At 42.8% G+C, this 19,360-nt stretch overlaps 1 protein-coding gene across 4 annotated transcripts in view; it reads left to right on the top strand.

Annotated features, from left to right (window-relative positions):
• The window catches only part of CTSS (cathepsin S), a 67,104-nt gene extending 47,951 nt beyond the window's left edge, over positions 1-19,153 (top strand). For all 4 annotated transcript variants that reach the window (XM_037003405.2, XM_037003404.2, XM_073234599.1 and 1 more), the window contains one exon: positions 18,684-19,153. In XM_037003405.2, coding sequence (XP_036859300.1) covers positions 18,684-18,783 — 100 coding nt within the window. In that variant the 3' untranslated portion in view covers positions 18,784-19,153. The remainder of the gene's footprint in view (positions 1-18,683) is intronic.
• The last annotated feature ends 207 nt before the right edge of the window (positions 19,154-19,360 follow it).

The following is a 19,360-nucleotide window of genomic DNA, read 5'->3' as shown; positions in this document are numbered from 1 at the left end:
ATAAATATAATGGAAATTGGGAGATTTGCAACAATTTAAATTTTTTTCTTTTCTCTAGCTTTATTGTAAGAATACCTCATATAATACATATCACACACAAAATATGTGTTAATTGACTGTTCATGGTACTAATAAGCCTTCCAGTCAACAGCAGACTATTAATAGTTTTGGGGGAGTCAAAATTTATTCATGGATTTTTTACTGCATAGGGGTCAATGCCCTGAATACCACATTGTTCTAGGATCAACTGTAAGGAATGTAGGCTTTAAAAAGACTTTGTCAATCTTGTTTAACACCATAATTCTAGGATACTATCAGCACAGCCTAAAAAGCTCAGGAATGCAATTTGTTACAAAGGAAATTGGCACTCATTTTATGGAAGAAATGTCTGAATTATGTGCAGAGAAGGAAGGGTGACCAACCAACTCACTATATCAAAGACTAAGAGTTTTCCTGGGCCACAGAACTTTATTTTTAAAACCAGGACAGACCCAGGCAAAGTGTTGTTCACCCTAGAAAAAGGCTATAGTTCTAAAAAATGGATGGACTCTACTTGAGTTCAATCAGATGGACTTATACTTGGATAATAACAACAATAGCTATCTCTCCTCACTGAGCTTCACTGCATATGCACTATTGTGCAAGTACTTTAAATTCATTGAATTTTTAAGGAGACCTATGAGACAGGCATTTTATCCCTATAGGAATAACTCCTGATACTGAGTTAAGAAACTCACCTAAATTTTCAGTTTGGTGAAAGGGACATAGAGTTCATAAAAATAACTTGATAAGCCTGAAAAATATATTTGGAGCTGACCTTGTACAGTTCTGAAGGAAAGAATATTTAGCTTGAGATTTTTAATCAGTTGTACTCTTTAAGGAAGGGTTAGTAGTTAGTAAAAAATAGGTCTGGGATCTTCTAAAAAATTTGGGATAGTTGACCTTGGTCTACAAAGCTGGGAAAAGTAAATTGTCCAGATGTTGAATGCGATCTGGAACTCCTAGATTTCACTGAATTTATTCACACTATTACTCCAAGAGCCTCAATTCAATTTCCATTACCAGAACTAAGGTCCAAACTCAGTTTACCTAAATTTTTTTTACCTACTTTTTAAGGCAGTGAAATAACTATGTAGTAAGATACTATATAAGATCTTGGATACTCTGGTCTGATTTTCATTCATCATACTATCACACTCACAGGAATAATTTAAGGATAGGGATAGTACAAAAATTAAAGCAAGCTGTGGAATAAAACAATTCCAGATTTGAACCCTGGCTTCAATATTAACTATCTGTGTGACTTTGAGCAAGCCACTTTACCACACTGCCCATTTTCTCTTTAGTAAAAAGATGATAACACATACTAAGAGGCTGATGGCTAAATGATGAGACATATATGTTAAACTGTTTACTAAAGATTAAGTACTCAGTAAATCATGCCTATTAAAAAAATAATAATTTAGCCAGAATTTCTTATTACTGCTTTTGCTTATTGAACTAGATACTAAAGAAGCACTGCATCCACTGATAAGAGGTGACAGTGAACTTTGGGTTTTATCTAAAGGTAGTGAGGAGGCATTAAAGGATTTAAGCAGGGGAGGGGCAAGTAATGAAAGTAATTAAAAAAAGGAGTCATTGAATTTAAGGAGTGACCAGAGAGAGAAGAATCAGGACACAGCAGTATCTGAGAGAAGTGTGGTGAGGGTAAACAACCCTGCTAAATGGTACAAGAGAGATAAAAATAAGATCTGAAAAGTGTCCAATGAATTGCTGATACAAAGAACATTAAGAACTATTAAAGCACAGCCATTTTAAATTATGGCTCTTGGCTTCTTGTAATAAATGAACACTTCTTAGCTTCTCCACTGTAGTCAAAAACACAATCTTCCTTTGATTCCTGAGCAAAAATTTGCAACTACTTCCCTTTGCCAGTGTAATTAAACTGTAAGTTCCACATCCTGTTATTCTAAGATCTTCACAACATGGCCCTATGGGGTAAATGGCAGAATTTCTAGAATCTCCCTTCTAGCCTTAGTCCATTTACATGCCAATTGAAAGGAAAGGAGTGACACACAGCAGCAATTCACTAGAGAATTCCGCTTTATTAGGGAAAGGTGCTGGGTTATATAGGAAGGGGCATGGGGTGATTGTGGTGTTACGTCTATGGGGCTGGTGGCTATTGGCTAGGTGCTGGGATTGGGAGGGGGGCGAGAGGTGATTGGGCTTCAGGTGGCGCCAGCGGGAACCGAGGACCCCCCCCCCCCGAAGAGAAGCCAGAAGTTCACCATCTTACTGGTGAGGGCCCTTCATTCCCCCCTTTCTCCTCTATGGGGTTGTGGACGTTGCTTTCTCTCTGACTGCTTCCTGCTGAACGGTGGCAGAGAAGGGAGTAAGGGCTTGAGGACTGGGAGGAAAGGGTTGATAGGACCCCCCACAGTAAGGACGAGTAGGTGTGGACTTCTTCAGGTTGGAAATCAATGAAGGTTCCCTGTAACCATAGGTCGAGGACTTGTTGATTCTAATGGTGCCAAGAGGACACAGGTGCCAGGAGCCAGGCGTCTGCGGCCATTGTTTCTAGGAACAGTTTCCAGTGGAGAGAGGAGTCCATCTCAGTGTGTGGTGAGGTGGTTACATGAGGGTGAGGGATCTTCTGTGGCCAGAAGCTGATAGTTCCTGAGTAAAAGCTGGTTGAAAGTTTGATTAGAGATTTTTCCAACTTGGGATTTGATGAACTTTATTATACAGGGTAAGAAGAGACAGGTGGGAAGAATGATTATTATGGGGCCTGCAATGGGCCAGAGCCAGGTAAGGAGGGGGTTTGTTAGTATTGAAGAGAATGGGTTGGAATTGGAAGCAGAGTGGAGGCTGGAGGCAAGGTCGGTGAGTTTGGTAATGTCAGTTTCTACAATGCCGGATTTGTTGATGTAATAGCAGCACTCCTCTTGAAGGAAGATGCAGGTGCCACCCTTCTTGGCTGTAAGCAGATCTAAGGCCCGCCGGTTTTGAAGGGTGACTTTAGCTAGCGAAGTGACTTGTCTTTGGAGAGAGGCTAGGGAATCGGCAGTGGATGTCAGGGCTCCCTCAAGTTTGGTGTTGAGATCTTTAATTGCCCATAGAGAGTGACCCAAGGCTCCTCCTGAAAACCCTGCCCCAATGACTGAGGTGGTTAAAGAGATACCGACCATGATGGGAAGGAAAGCAGCCCTTTTTGTGCATGAGGGCAAGGGAGGTTGGAGCTCAAGAAATTCTGCCATGCTGTAAAGTGTAAGCTGTGGGATTAGGGTGACGAGAATGCAGGATGTATCGGAGTTGGGAGGCAGTGAGTTGAAAAGACTGCCATTACACCAAAAGAAGTGTCCCAGTTGCATAAAAGTCTTAGAGCCAGAGGTAGGGGTGTAGATAGAGAGGCAGTGAAGTGCACTGGAGGCGGGTGGAGTTGGGCCTACACAGTGGTGGATGGTGAGATTATCTGCATATTCTGGTTCCCATAGGGGTATGTCTGCCAGGGGACGGAGGGGTTGTCCTTCTGCATGGAAGGAGTAGTTGGAAATATCGAGGGGCACAGCGGCCAGCAGCAGGCGCTGTAGTGATGCGCACAAGAAACAATTGGCAGTGTTGAGGGTGTGGTTGAGAAAGATGGTGGTGTCTTGAATGAGCTGTAACTAAGAGTAGGAGGAATAGGAAGATGAAGAGCCGCCGTCAAGAGTTTGGATAATGACTTTTTTGGAATGTCTGATATCTGATGCAACTTGAGAGATCTGGGAGTGAGAGGGAACATACTCTTGAGAGATATGAAGGGTACCGTGGGGGGGTCGAGGACCCCCCATAGTAAACTGAGGCTGTGACCCCGGCAGCTCATCGAGAGTCCCACGGATCTGGGATTGATAAGGAGAATGAGCTGTTGGGATATTTCATGAAGCGGTTGGAGGAGTAATACTGTGGGTACTGGAAGTTACCCATGTAGTGAATGGCACAAGACTAGTAGGGACATCTCCCGTAGGTGTCTGGCCATCGCCTGCAATAGGCTTGTCTTTGGTCATAGAGGAAGCAGAGGTAGGGAGAATATGGGTAGCTGCTAGTGAACACTTCAGTGGGGGGAGGAAAGTGAAAGTATAAAGGCTCAGAGCAGCTTTTCAGAGGGAAGTCTGATGTGGCAATGAGGGCAGTAACTTTTGTTTGATGCTGTGTGTAAGTTTGTCTGACTTTGAATCACTATACAAAGGAGGCTGGGGTGGCAGGGAAGACAATAAGAATGAGGAAAAAAGCAAGAGAGCAGTAAAGGAGGAAAAAGTCATGATTCAGGTATGGATGGCAAAGGGGGGGAACGGGATTTTGGAGGAAAGAGGACAGTAAGGTCAGAGGTCTGGAGGGAGGGAGAGTCTGTAAACTTTTGTAGGTTAAGAGATCTTTTAGGTGATGTGGGGACAGAATGGTAAGGGGCGACCTGAATGTTTATGAGCTTCCTTCTGCAAGAGCTGTCCAGTGGCTAATGCCCATAGGCAGGGGGCCCATCCCCGAAATGTGGGGTCTAATTGCTTGGAGAGATAAGCTACTGGGGCAAAGGATGGGCCATAATATTGGCCTAGGACTCTTAGAGCTTGACTGGACTTCTCATGAATGTATGATGAGAAGGGCTTCAACAAATCAGGAAGATGGAGAGCTGGTGCTTCCACAAGGGCTTGACGGAGCTTAATGAAGGAGTGTCAGGGTGAGGAGGATAATGGGTCTTCAGGGGGGCCCTTGCTGAGGTCGTATAGGGGTCTTGCCAACAGGGAGAAGTTAGGGATCCACGCTCTAAAATACTCAGCCAGGCCTAGAAAGGAAAGGATTTCTGTCTTGGTTTTGGGAATGGGCAGGTCAGAGAGGAGCCGTTTTCTGTCTAAGGTAATGGACTTTCTTTGTTGAGATAGAAGGAATCTGAGGTAAGTGACAGGAGGGGAAGAGATTTGAGCTTTGACGGGGGATACCCAGTAACCTCTGGAAGCTAGAAGGTTAAGTAGGGAGGCAGTGTCAAGTTGAGACTGTTCCCATGAGGGACTGCAGAGTAGAAGATCATCCACGTATTGTAATAAGGTGGACTCCGAGTGATTATGATTAAACTGTTTGATTAAATGGAGTGATTATGATTAAACCTGTTCATAAATATGGGGACTATCTCCGAAGCTTTGTGGCAAAACTGCCCAAGTGAGTTGTTCAGAATGTCTTGTGTATGGGTCTGTCCAGGTGAAGGCAAAAAAATCTTGGGAGGAGGGGTCCAGAGGGATAGAAAAAAATGCGTCCTTGAGATCTAGGACTGAGAAGTGGGATGCCGAGGCAGGGATCTGTGATTAAAGGGTGTATGGATTTGGAACTAAGGGATGGATAGGGACAACGGCCATGTTGATGAGGCGAAGGTTTTGGACAAGGTGGAAAGATCTGTTGGTTTTTTTTTAATAGCTAATATGGGGGTATTAAATGGGGAGTGAGTGGGTCTGAGGTAACTTTTTTTTTTTTTTTTTTTGAGAGGGCATCTCTCATATTTATTGATCAAATTGTTGTTAACAACAATAAAATTCAGTATAGGGGGGTCAATGCTCAATGTACAATCATTAATCCATCTCAAGCCTAATTCTCGTCAGTCTCCAATCTTCTGAAGCATAACGAACAAGTTCTTACATGGTGAACGAATTCTTACATAGTGAATAAATTCTTACATGGTGAACAGTACAAGGGCATTCATCACAGAAACTTTCGGTTTTGATCATGCAATATGACCTATAAACCATCAGGTCAAATATGAATATTCATTTGATTTTTGTACTTGATTTATATGTTGATCCCACATTTCTCCTATTATTATTATTATTTTTATTTTTAATAAAATGCTGAAGTGGTAGGTAGATGCAAGATAAAGGTAGAAAACAGAGTTTAGTGCTGTAAGAAGGCAAATGTAGATGATCAGATGATCAAGTGTGTGCCTATGGACTAAGTATTAATCCAGGCTAGACAAGGGCAGCAAGACATCCACGGATGCAGAAGATTTCTCTCAAAGCAGGGGGGGTGAGATTCTGAGCCTCACCTCTGTTGATCCCCAAATTCTCACCTGATGGCCCCCCTGCGACTGTGCCTGTCTTAGGTTGTTCCTCCCTTGAGGAATCTTACCCGTCTCTGGCTAACCAGTCATCTTCCGGGGCCATACAGGGAAATGTAAAGTTGGTAAGTGAGAGAGAAGCCATATTGTTTGCAAAGGTTAGCTTTTTACTTCTTTGCAGATTTATGCCCTGTGGCTTCTATGCCCAGCACTTGTCTCAAGGTATCTTTACCACCTGGAGGAATTATGATACTCGGTAAATTCGATATGAGGCACGAATTCTATTTAAGGTTTGTAATTAGGAAGGAAGAAGAAAAGCTATAGATGTAGCATATGAAGGAAACTTGGGAGGATTGATTATTTCTTTGACATATCTTCTTGTATAGTACCTTAAGTATGTATAGGTTTTAAACTACTAACTAATTTGCACACACATATTAACATAATAGGAATACGGTGACATAAACAAAGCAAATCTATAATTACCAGCCATCTCCAGTGAAGCCAAGAAAACCATTTAGGCACCCTAGGCATTTGTGAAAATTTATCTATGATATGATGGATATTTTCCAACTGTACTTGAACCATCAGACAAATTAAAGCAGCCCATTTCTGGGATCTGTTCACATCCCATATGTTCTTTTAACCATAGATAGTCTATAGTCATGAGATTTTGGGGTGCTACAACTTGCACCCCTCCCAACTCCTGGTTGAGTTCCAACAGTACAGATCCAGTCAAATTCGTTGTCTCACTGTATGCACATGCCAGCCTAGACATCTCCCTCCTCCTTCTTATAGCAAGTCCAGGAGACGGTGGGCTGGATGCAGCCACAACCGCAGCATCGTCCGGATCCCTGTGGAGGCTTTTTGATGATCATCCCCCGGCACGAGTCCTCCAGAGAGTGCTGATGCCGGAAGCTCCTCCTCATATCGTATCTTAGTTCATTTTCTGGGTATCCAAGCTAGGCCTTGATCTTCTGCGTAGAAGCAAACAGACTCTTTGCCCACACTTTGACATGCCCTCTATACCACTGTGCAGAACTCATTGGAGGTCAGCACACAGTAACTGCTTTTTTTTTTTTTTTTAATTAAGAGAAAGGAATATTATCAGAAAAGAGTACCTCCATAGCTGATCATCTGACACCCTTTAAGTGATCAACATTAAGGATATTTAAAGCATGCGTTGATCTTTGATTTACCAATAGTTTTATCCTGTTAAGGAGTAATCCCCCTTTTCTTTCTTTCTTTCTTTTTTTTTTTAAATTTTTAATCTACACTTACCTGAAGAATACTATGTTTACTATGCTCTCCCCTATATCAGGTCCCCCCTAACAACCACATTACGGTTACTGTCCATCAGCTTAGCAAAATGTGGTAGAGTCACTACTTGTCCTCTCTGTGTTGTGCAGCCCACCCTCCCCTTTCTCCCTCCCCCCCATGCATGCTAATCTTAATACCCCCCTTCTTCTTCCCCCCCCCCCTTATCCCTCCCTGCCCACCCATCCTCCCCAGTTCCTTTCCCTTTGGTACCTGTTAGTCCATTTTTGGGTTCTGTAATTCTGCTGCTGTTTTGTTCCTTCAGTTTTTCCTTTGTTCCTATACTCCTCAGATGAGTGAAATCATTTGGTATTTCTCTTTCTCCGCTTGGCTTATTTCACTGAGCATAATACTCTCCAGCTCCATCCATGTTGCTGCAAATGGTTGGATTTTTCCACTTCTTATGGCTGAGTAGTATTCCATTGTGTATATGTACCACATCTTCTTTATCCATTCATCTACAGATGGACATTTAGGTTGCTTCCAATTCTTGGCTATTGTAAATAGTGCTGCAATAAACATAGGAGTGCATCTGTCTTTCTCAAACTTGATTGCTGCGTTCTTAGGGTAAATTCCTAGGAGTGGAATTCCTGGGTCAAATGGTAGGTCTGTTTTGAGCATTTTGATGCACCTCCATACTGCTTTCCACAATGGTTGAACTAATTTACATTCCCACCAGCAGTGTAGGAGGGTTCCCCTTTCTCCACAGCCTCGCCAACATTTGTTGTTGTTTGTCTTTTGGATGGATGGCAGCTATCCTTACTGGTGTGAGGTGATACCTCATTGTAGTTTTAATTTGCATTTCTCTGATAATTAGCGATGTGGAGCATCTTTTCATGTGTCTCTTGGCCATCTGTATTTCTTTTTTGGAGAACTGTCTGTTCAGTTCCTCTGCCCATTTTTTAATTGGGTTATTTGTTTTTTGTTTGTTGAGGCGTGTGAGCTCTTTATATATTCTGGACGTCAAGCCTTTATCAGATCTGTCATTTTCAAATATATTCTCCCATACTGTAGGGTTCCTTTTTGTTCTATTGATGGTGTCTTTCGCTGTACAGAAGCTTTTCAGCTTAATGTAGTCCCACTTGCTCATTTTTGCTGTTGTTTTCCTTGCCCGGGGAGATATGTTCAAGAAGAGATCACTCATGTTTATGTCTAAGAGGTTTTTGCCTATGTTTTTTTCCAAGAGTTTAATGGTTTCGTGACTTACATTCAGGTCTTTGATCCATTTTGAGTTTACCTTTGTATATGGGGTTAGACAATGGTCCAGTTTCATTCTCCTACATGTAGCTGTCCAGTTTTGCCAGCACCATCTGTTGAAGAGACTGTCATTTTGCCATTGTATGTCCATGGCTCCTTTATCAAATATTAATTGACCATATATGTTTGGGTTAATTTCTGGGGTCTCTAATCTGTTCCACTGGTCTGTGGCTCTGTTCTTGTGCCAGTACCAAATTGTCTTGATTACTATGGCTTTGTAGTAGAGCTTGAAGTTGGGGAGTGAGATCCCCCCTACTTTATTCTTCTTTTTCAGGATTGCTTTGGCTATTCGGGGTCTTTGGTGTTTCCATATGAATTTTTGAATTATTTGTTCCAATTCATTGAAGAATGTTGCTGGTAATTTGAGAGGGATTGCATCAAATTTGTATATTGCTTTCGGCAGGATGGCCATTTTGACGATATTAATTCTTCCTAGCCATGAGCATGGGATGAGTTTCCATTTATTAGTGTCCCCTTTAATTTCTCTTAAGAGTGACTTGTAGTTTTCAGAGTATAAGTCTTTCACTTCCTTGGTTAGGTTTATTCCTAGGTATTTTATTCTTTTTGATGCAATGGTGAATGGAATTGTTTTCCTGATTTCTCTTTCTATTGATTCGTTGTTAGTGTATAGGAAAGCTACAGATTTCTGTGTGTTGATTTTGTATCCTGCAACTTTGCTGTATTCCGATATCAGTTCTAGTAGTTTTGGAGTGGAGTCTTTAGGATTTTTTATGTACAGTATCATATCATCTGCAAATAGTGACAGTTTAACTTCTTCTTTACCAATCTGGATTCCGTGTATTTCTTTGTTTTGTCTGATTGCCGTGGCTAGGACCTCCAGTACTATGTTAAATAACAGTGGGGAGAGTGGGCATCCCTGTCTGGTTCCCGATCTCAGTGGAAATGCTTTCAGCTTCTCGCTGTTCAGTATAATGCTGGCTGTGGGTTTATCATATATGGCCTTTATTATGTTGAGGTACTTGCCCTCTATTCCCATTTTGCTGAGAGTTTTTATCATGAATGGATGTTGAATTTTGTCAAATGCTTTTTCAGCATCTATGGAGATGATCATGTGGTTTTTGTCTTTCTTTTTGTTGATGTGGTGGATGATGTTGATGGATTTTCGAATGTTGTACCATCCTTGCATCCCTGGGATGAACCCCACTTGGTCATGGTGTATGATCCTTTTGATATACTGTTGAATTCTGTTTGCTAATATTTTATTGAGTATTTTTGCATCTACATTCATCAGGGATATTGGTCTGTAATTTTCTTTTTTGTTGGGGTCTTTTCCTGGTTTTGGTATTAGGGTGATGTTGGCTTCATAGAATGAGTTTGGGAGTATTCCCTCTTCTTCTATTTTGTGGAACACTTTAAGGAGAATGGGTATTATGTCTTCTCTGTGTGTCTGATAAAATTCCGAGGTAAATCCGTCCGGCCCCGGGGTTTTGTTCTTGGGTAGTTTTTTGATTACTGTTTCAATTTCTTTGCTTGTAATTGGTTTGTTTAACTTTTGTGTTTCTTCCTTGGTCAGTCTTGGGAGGTTGTATTTTTCTAGGAAGTTGTCCATTTCTCCTAGGTTTTCCAGCTTGTTGGCATATAGGTTTTCATAGTAGTCTTTAATAATTCTTTGTATTTCTGTGGAGTCTGTCGTGATTTTTCCATTCTCATTTCTGATTATGTTGATTTGTGTTGACTCTCTTTTTCTCTTAATAAGTTGGGCTAGAGGCTTATCTATTTTGTTTATTTTCTCAAAGAACCAGCTCTTGGTTTCGTTGATTTTTGCTATTGTTTTATTCTTCTCAATTTTGTTTATTTCTTCTCTGATCTTTATTATGTCCCTCCTTCTGCTGACTTTAGGCCTCATTTGTTCTTCTTTTTCCAGTTTTAATAATTGTGATGTTAGACTATTCATTTGGGATTGTTCTTCCTTCTTCAAGTGTGCCTGGATTGCTATATACTTTCCTCTTAAGACTGCTTTCGCTGCATCCCACAGAAGTTGGGGCTTAGTGTTGTTGTTGTCATTTGTTTCTATATATTCCTTGATCTCTATTTTGATTTGTTCATTGATCCATTGATTATTTAGTAGCATGTTGTTAAGCCTCCATGTGTTTGTGAGCCTTTTTGTTTTCTTTGTAGAATTTATTTCTACTTTCATACCTTTGTGGTCTGAAAAATTGGTTGGTAGAATTTCAATATTGTGGAATTTACTGAGGCTCTTTTTGTGAGCTAGTATGTGGTCTATTCTGGAGAATGTTCCATGTGCACTTGAGAAGAATGTATATCCTGTTGCTTTTGGATGTAAAGTTCTATAGATGTCTATTAGGTCCATCTGTTCTAGTGTGTTGTTCAGTGCCTGTGTGTCTTTACTTATTTTCTGCCCGGTGGATCTATCCTTTGGGGTGAGTGGTGTGTTGAAGTCTCCTACAATGAATGCATTGCAGTCTATTTCCCTCTTTAGTTCTGTTAGTATTTGCTTCACATATGCTGGTGCTCCTGTATTGGGTGCATATATATTTAGAATGGTTATATCCTCTTGTTGGACTGAGCCCTTTACCATTATGTAGTATCCTTCTTTATCTCTTGTTACTTTCTTTGTTTTGATGTCTATTTTGTCTGATATTAGTACTGCAACCCCTGCTTTCTTCTCACTGTTGTTTGCCTGAAATATGTTTTTCCATCCCTTGACTTTTAGTCTATGCTTATCTTTGGGTTTAAGGTGAGTTTCTTGTAAGCAGCATATAGATGGGTCTTGCTTTTTTATCCATTCTATTACTCTATGTCTTTTGATTGGTGCATTAAGTCCATTTACATTTAGGGTGACTATTGAGAGATATGTACTTATTGCCATTGCAGGCTTTAGATTCGTGGTTACCAAAGGTTCAAGGTTAGCTTCTTTAGTATCTTACTGCCTAACTTAGCTCGCTTATTGAGCTGTTATATACACTGTCTGGAGAGTCTTTTCTTCTCTCCCTTCTTATTCCTCCTCCTCCATTCTTCATATGTTGTGTGTTTTGTTCTGTGCTCTTTTTAGGGGTGCTCCCATCTAGAGCAGTCCCTGTAGGATGCCCTGTAGAGGTGGTTTGTGGGAAGCAAATTCCCTCAGCTTTTGCTTGTCTGGGAATTGTTTGATCCCACCATCATATTTAAATGATAGTCGTGCTGGATACAGTATCCTTGGTTCAAGGCCCTTCTGTTTCATTGCATTAAGTATATCATGCCATTCTCTTCTGGCCTGTAGGGTTTCTGTTGAGAAGTCTGATGTTAGCTTGATTGGTTTTCCTTTATAGGTGACCTTTTTCTCTCTAGCTGCCTTTAAAACTCTTTCCTTGTCCTTGATCCTTGCCAGTTTAATTATTATGTGTCTTGGTGTTGTCCTCCTTGGATCCTTTCTTTTGGGGGTTCTGTATAATTCCATGGTCTGTTCGATTATTTCCTCCCCCAGTTTGGGGAAGTTTTCAGCAATTATTTCTTCAAAGACACTTTCTATCCCTTTTCCTCTTTCTTCCTCTTCTGGTATCCCTATAATACGAATGTTTTTCCTTTTGTATTGGTCACATATTTCTCTTAGTGTTGTTTCATTCCTGGAGATCCTTTTATCTCTCTCTATGTCAGCTTCTATACGTTCCTGTTCTCTGGCTTCTATTCCTTCAATGGCCTCTTGCATCTTATCCATTCTGCTTATAAATCCTTCCAGGGATTGTTTCACTTCTGTGATCTCTTTCCTGACATCTGTGATCTCCTTCCGGACTTCATCCCACTGCTCTTGCATTTTTCTCTGCATCTCATCCCATTGCTCTTGCATTTTTCTCTGCATCTCTGTCAGCATGTTCATGATTTTTATTTTGAATTCTTTTTCAGGAGGACTAGTTAGGTCTGTCTCCTTCTCAGGTGTTGTCTCTGTGATCTTTGTCTGCCTGTAGTTTTGCCTTTTCATGGTGATAGAGATAGTTTGCAGAGCTGGTACAAGTGACCGCTGGAAGAGCTTCCCTTCTTGTTGGTTTGTAGCCTTTTCCTGGGAGAATAGCGATCTCTAGTGGCTTGTGCTGGGCAGCTGTGCGCAGACAGGGCTTCTGCTTCCTGCCCAGTTGCTTTGGGGTTTATCTCCGCTGTTGCTGTGGGCTTGGCCTGGCTGGGGCTGTTCCTCCAAAATGGTGGAGCCCCGTTGGAGGGGGAGCAGCCAGGAGACTATTTATCTCCGTAAGGGGCCTCTGTGCTCCCTGCTGCCCAGGGGGTTAGAGTGCCCAGAGATCCCCAGATTCCCTGCTTCTGGTCTAAGTGACCTGTCCTGCCCCTTTAAGATTTCCAAAAAGCACTCCCCTTCACAAGGCTCTGGGTTCTTGCAGGTGTGGATGTGGTCTGGATGTTGTCCTGTGTCCTGTGGTCTCTATTTTAGGAAGATTTTTCTTTGTTATATTTTCATAGCTCTATGTGTTTTTGGGAGGAGATTTCCACTGCTCTACTCACGCCGCCATCTTGGCTCCGCCCCCTCTAACTTTTGTTTAAGAGATCTTGAATGATGGGTTGGAGGCCTATGAGGGCTGAAGTGGTTAGGAGGTATTGGGCCTGACAGATATACTGAGAGGGGTCACATAATTTGATAGAGGCAGGAGGACATAGAGCCACGGGGGGGCTTGTAATGTCCCAAACTTTGGGATTTACAGGGTGTATGAGGGCGAAACTGGAGTTTTCATTGGGTAGAGGGGGGTCATCGGCTATGAGGGCCATCAGAAAGGGAGTACTGGGGGCTGTGGGAGTGGATATAGTTATGGAAACGTGGAGGAGAGAAAGGATGTCCCATCCTAGTAAAGGGATGGGACACTGGGGCATAACCAGGAAGGAGTGGGAGAAAGGTATGGGATTGTCTTGGATTGTGCATAAAAAGGGGGGGGGATTTTAATGGGAAAATCTGTTAACCTCCTACCCCGACTATAGGAGTAATGGCAGGTGTGGTAGGGCCCCGGTATTCTCGCAAGACTGAGAAGGTGGCTCCTGTATCTAGGAGGAAGGAGATGGTGCAACCGTCTACTATTAAAGTAACCCTGGGCTCCTGTTTGGTGATGGAAATGGTCAGGCGAGAAGCCCCCGGGTCCCGTCAATCTTCTTCTGCCAGCCCCACTACAGTGGGCTTAGGATGGGGGTTGTTCGTTCAGCCTCCCCTTCGGGTGGTTGGGCAATCAGACCCCCAGTGGCCCATTTTGTGGCATCTGGGGCATGGGGTGGTAGGAGATCTGGGGGAGGGGCACGCCCTTGACCAATGTCCCTCTTTTCTGCACTTGAAACAAGCTCCTGCGGGGGGGCTTGTTTGTAGAGGGTCACCCAGGTTGTGGTTTTATCAGCTGGGCCAACATTTGGAAATTGGCCTGATCAGCCTTTTGTTTACGACGTTCTTTCTCCTCCTCCCGGTTATGGAAGACTTTAAAGGCCACTGTTAGGATCTCAGTCTGTGGGGTAGCGGGGCCCTGTTCTAACTTTTTGAGTTTAGCTTTAATGTCGGGGTAGCCTTGAGCTAGGAAGTATGTCATAAGGACATGTCTTCCTTCAGGTGTTTCTGGGTCCAGGCTGGTATACTGTAATAGGGCTTGAGTGAGTCTGTCTAAGAACTCAGAGGGGGTTTCATCTCTCTTTTGAATTATGTCTTGGAGCTTTTGAAAATTGACTACTTTACGAGCTGCCTTTTTCAGACCTGCTATTAAGCAGGAGGCAAAAATATCTCGAGAGCAGAGACCCACAGCGGTGTTATAATCCCAGTGTGGGTCTTGTTCGGGGACAGCAGTGGGGCCAGGGGGATAGGTGGGGTCAGTCCTGTGGGATTTGGTAGCGTGCGTTTGGGCGAAGTCCCAAACTCATCTACGCTCTTCAGGGAGGAGAGTATTGGCCAGGAGCATGAAAATGTCATGATGTGTGAGGCTGTAAGACTGGAGGGTCCATTGAAACTCCCTGATGTATGTCGTGGGATCAGTGGAAAAGGAACCTAGGAGTTTCTCTAGTTGGGCTAAATCTCCTAAGGAGAAAGGGACTTGAATGTGCACGATGCCTTCAGATCCTGCTACCTCCTGGAGAGGGGCAATAATTTTGGGAGGCCCTCGGGACCGAGTCTGAGGGGGACTGAAGGGTTCTGGCTCAGTCTGTGGGGGGAAACAGGTGATGGGGGCAAAGACGTGATAATTTTGGGAGGCCCTTGGGACCAAGTCTGAGGGGGCAATGACGGATGAGGCTCCTGGAACTTAGTTAGAGGGGGACTGAAAGGCTCAGGCTAGATCTGTGGGAGGGGGGGAGGTGAGGGGGATGGAGGCGGAGGGGGGAGGTGGGGGAGGAGATGGTGGTGGAGGGAGGAGAGGAGTGGGGAGAGGACGGGAGGCTTCTGTGGGGGTGGAGGCAGCGGCGGCGGTGGAGGGTGGAGGGGTTGTAGGAAGGGGAGGGGCCGAAGGGGGAAGCCTGTATGGCGGAGGCTAGTCAGCTGGGTCAAAGGTAATTGAAGAGGGACTGGGAGTGTGGGGAGAGGCCGGAGACGGCTTGCAGGCTAGGAGAACTTGGGGCAGCGAGCAGGTGGTGCAGAGGCTGGAATTTTGAGCTAGGAGGCGAAAAGCTTTGATATAGGGAATCTCCTTCCATTTTTTCAGGCGCTGGCAGTAGTTAAAAAGATCGCGAGTGATGTTAGGATCAAGAGATCCCCCTGCGGGCCATTGGTTGTTATTGTGTAGGGGGTGTGTCGGCCAGTCTTGGGAGCAATATTTACGGAGAAGTTTTGGTTTTATATCAGGTGTCAGGGAGAGGGTAGCCAGATGCTTAAGCAGGCATTCAAGAGGTGAACTTTCAGGGAGGGATGAGGAGGCTCCCATGGCTAAAGGACAGAGAAGGAAACAAATAGGGGAAGACAAACAGAGATCCTCGGACTGGAAGCAGACTACAAGGAGACAAAGGGTGTCCCGGATGATCCTTGGCGGTCTGCGGAAACTCGTATATGAGTCGGAATTTCTTAGAAAGTGTGGGTCATCACCCAGAGTTCTCTAAGAAGACAGAGTGCTGAAGTCACGAGGTACCTAGTACTAGGAATTTTTGGCAGACAGAACAGATTTCAGCAGACGGAACAGAAGGAGGAGGTGGGGAGAAGGGAGAGTTCTCATCCACAAAGGAGTCACCTCGTTTATGGCTGTTGGAGGGGGGGCCTGAAGGTCCGCCGCAGCCGTGAAGGCCTGAGGCAGGGATTTATGGCTGTTGGAAGAGGGGCCTGAGGAACCACCACAGCCGTGAAGGACTGAGGTGGGAAGAGTTCCCTCCTCATCCCCGAGCGTCAGGGCCTTGCCAGACGATCACTGTCAATGGCACTGCGATAGCTCGGGGAAGAGTGGCCCACTCCGGGGGTGGGGGGAACTTACCTAAAGGCCAGAGAGGAGTGGTGAGTGTGATGAGCCAGCACTGGAAAAAGAGGATGAGGACAAGCTGCTGCTGGTGTTGGGGGGAAGATGGGGCCCAGTTGGGGTGTCCTGTCTCCCAGGTTTCGGCACCAATGAAAGGAAAGGAGCGACACACAGCAGCAATTCACCAGAGAAATCCACTTTATTAGGGAAAGGTGCTGGGTTATATAGGAAGGAGCATGGGGTGATTGTGGTGTTACTTCTACGGGGCTGGTGGCTATTGGCTAGGTGCTGGGGTTGGGAAGGGGGGTGAGAGGTGATTGGGCTTCAGGTGGCGCCGTCGGGAACCAAGGACACTGAAGAGAAGCCAGAAGTTCGCCATCTTACTGGTGGGGGCACTTCAGGGAGAAATAAAGTTTAAATCCTGTTTATTGCTTACAAACTGCAGTCCAGGGCCGGCTCTCTCCCTTGCTCCAGAAGGAAGCAAGCCAGCCCCTCCTTTAAGCTCTCAGGTTCAGAAACACCCTCCATTGCCCAGGTAATTACCCACTGATATGGAGATGAACTTCTCTCTTCCCCTGAGGATATGCAAATGCACTAAAGCTATAGTTCTCTCCACCCTTGAGCACCTGTTGATATGCAGATGTACCAAAGCCAAGCAAGATATTCTGGAAATATTACAATTTTACCCACACAGTGAAAAATCTCAGAATCATAAAAAACTTCAGAAATAATTTCTCTTACAAGAATTTTGTCTGTTTTTTTCACCAGTCTGTGATATAGTGAGAAAAAAAGTTTTAGTGAATCTTTCATAGATCTGAATTTTTTGGCTCAAAAGAGATTTTGATTTGATTTCCTCTTAACTTTTGTTTTTGGTGTTAAACTCTTCCTTTTAAAACATCATGATGATAATAAAGAGTATGGCTTTTAAAAACATCTTTATGTGTTAATTTGAAAATTGATAATGTTATGTCAGTCTACAAATTTTTTTTGAAATTCTCAAAGTCCATGAAATCAAAAAGTGAGAGAACCATTGATCTTCTCTAACCCTTATCTAACCCATGAAATCCCTCTGCAATATTCCGAAGAAGTTATATAAGCTGCTGAGCACATCTCCTCCCAAGGCAACATATACCATTTTTTTGACGACTTTAACTATGAGAAAATCTTATTTCAGCTCCACTTTTCGATCAAAAAGCTGTTTGAGAGCTTTCCATTTTATTGTTTACTTTAGAATTCCCTGTCCTACGCCTTATTCATAGTAATTTTTCAAAATATTTCTTAATTGACATACTCTAAAGGAATTTAAGTTTGATAGAGAATCATCACCTATGGTCCTATCCAAAAACATTCAGGGATGGACCTATGGAAAGGATAATAGCACTCTATCCCTGAGGATACATTTACAAAGAGGATTAAGGTTTGGGATGGACCTTATATTGTTTTCCTTAGATATTAAGTCTATTCATCAACATAGCACTAAAGCTTTCCAAATTGTTCTTTGAAAATTGCCTAATCTTATTACACTGATGGACAGTAACAGCATTGGGGTATGGGGGGTATAAGACCCAATGGCCTTATTCCGGTCTGCGCTTCCCCCCAGTGAGGAGACGAAGGCCATGGCAGATCGATGCAACAAGCAAGAGGTTTATTATTCCAGCAAGCTGGGGTCCAAGTGTCTGCCCGGCACAGCAGTTTTCAACAAGGACCCCGAGCACTCAAAGCTAAGGGTTTATATAGCATTTTCAAAGCACTTAACTCATAGTAATTTTCCATAGCTGCACATTATTCTTGCAAGACATACATCCTGGGGTTAGGCAAGAGCAAGATAAGACCACTCCTCAATGGTCAGGGCAGTTCTGCACAATAAGCTTGGTATGTATGATTAACTGACCAAGGTTAGCTGACCAAAGGTCACCGCTGCCTTATTCCGGTGTTCATGATTGATTAACTTGTTTTTCAAGGCCTTACCCAGTTCCAGTTTTTCTTTCTAAGTCACACACACTCATAAAATGGCTTCTAGACCCTTAAGATGGCTACGCTTATGCTAACCTATTTCCATTCTTACAGGGGGGAGTTGGTAATATGGGTGAATGTAGTAACCACATTGTTTTTTTCATGTGAAATCTTCATAAGAGTGTATATCAATAATACCATAATAAAAATTTTAATAAATAATTGCCTAAAAGCCCTGGGGAAGTTTTGCAACAACATGGCTGGAACTAGAGGGTATTATGCTCACTGAAATAAACCAGGAGGAGAAAGACAAGTATCAAATGATTTCACTCATCTGTGGAGTATAAGAACAAAGAAAAAACTGAAGGAACAAAACAGCAGCAGACTCACAGAACCCAAGAATGGACTAACAGTTACCAAAGGGAAAGGGACTTGGGAGGATGTGTGGGAAGGGAGGAATAATGGGGCATTACGATTAGCACACATACTGTAGCAGGGGGATGACACAGGAAAGGCAATATATACAGAGAGGACAAGTAATGGTTCTATAGCATCTTATTACACTGATGGACAGTGACTATAATGAGGTATGTGGGGGGGACTTAATAATAGGGGGAGTCTAGTAACCATAATGATGTTCAAGTACATTAACAATATAAAAAAGTTGATAATGTGATTTGATTATATTCATTTGTAATTTTGTGTTATTTCTTTTTCTAAAGCTGGGGCCTTAACTTTGGTGACCAAGGATATATTCGGATGGCAAGAAATAGTGGAAATCATTGTGGGATTGCTAGTTATCCCTCTTACCCAGAAATCTAAAGGATCTCTTCATTTTATAACAAGTCAAAAAAGATGAAACACTTTCTCTTAACTTAATTTTACCTGCTGTGTACAGTAGAAATAAGTATGTTATGAGTGTTATGATCAATGCATATTTACTGTACTAACTGAATGTATAGCTTGACTGTTCCTCTTTTTAAATTTACCACATCTTGGAAACAAATTTACTGAGTACTATATTAGTAAACAAATTTACTAATGTACTATAGATACTGTATGAGAATCGGTCAACCTGAGACATTCTGTCATGTTTGTCATTGTCTTGTTTTCCACTTTCTCTTTTTAAATCGCCTGATATCCTTTTGTAACTTGGTGGCATGTAAGTGCTTAATAAATATCTGTCTTTCAACTTTGTCATTGCCACTTTTTTATTTTTAGATAACCATTATAATCTATCATGAGAATATAAATTGCGGCATGCTGGTGATGAGCTAGGGCAACTTTAATGGAAGAAATTTTTAGGTTATTAATGTCCTGAGGACTCAGATTGTATTTTTGTACATAAAAAGATTCAATAAATTTTTTAAATGAATGATGTTAAAGTAGACAAATGCTT

This window comes from Manis javanica, chromosome 4 (assembly GCF_040802235.1).
Source record: "Manis javanica isolate MJ-LG chromosome 4, MJ_LKY, whole genome shotgun sequence".
Classification (NCBI taxonomy): Eukaryota; Metazoa; Chordata; class Mammalia; order Pholidota; family Manidae; genus Manis; species Manis javanica.
The sequence above is the reverse complement of the archived record's forward strand: the minus strand, read 5'-3'. Positions and strand labels throughout refer to the sequence as shown.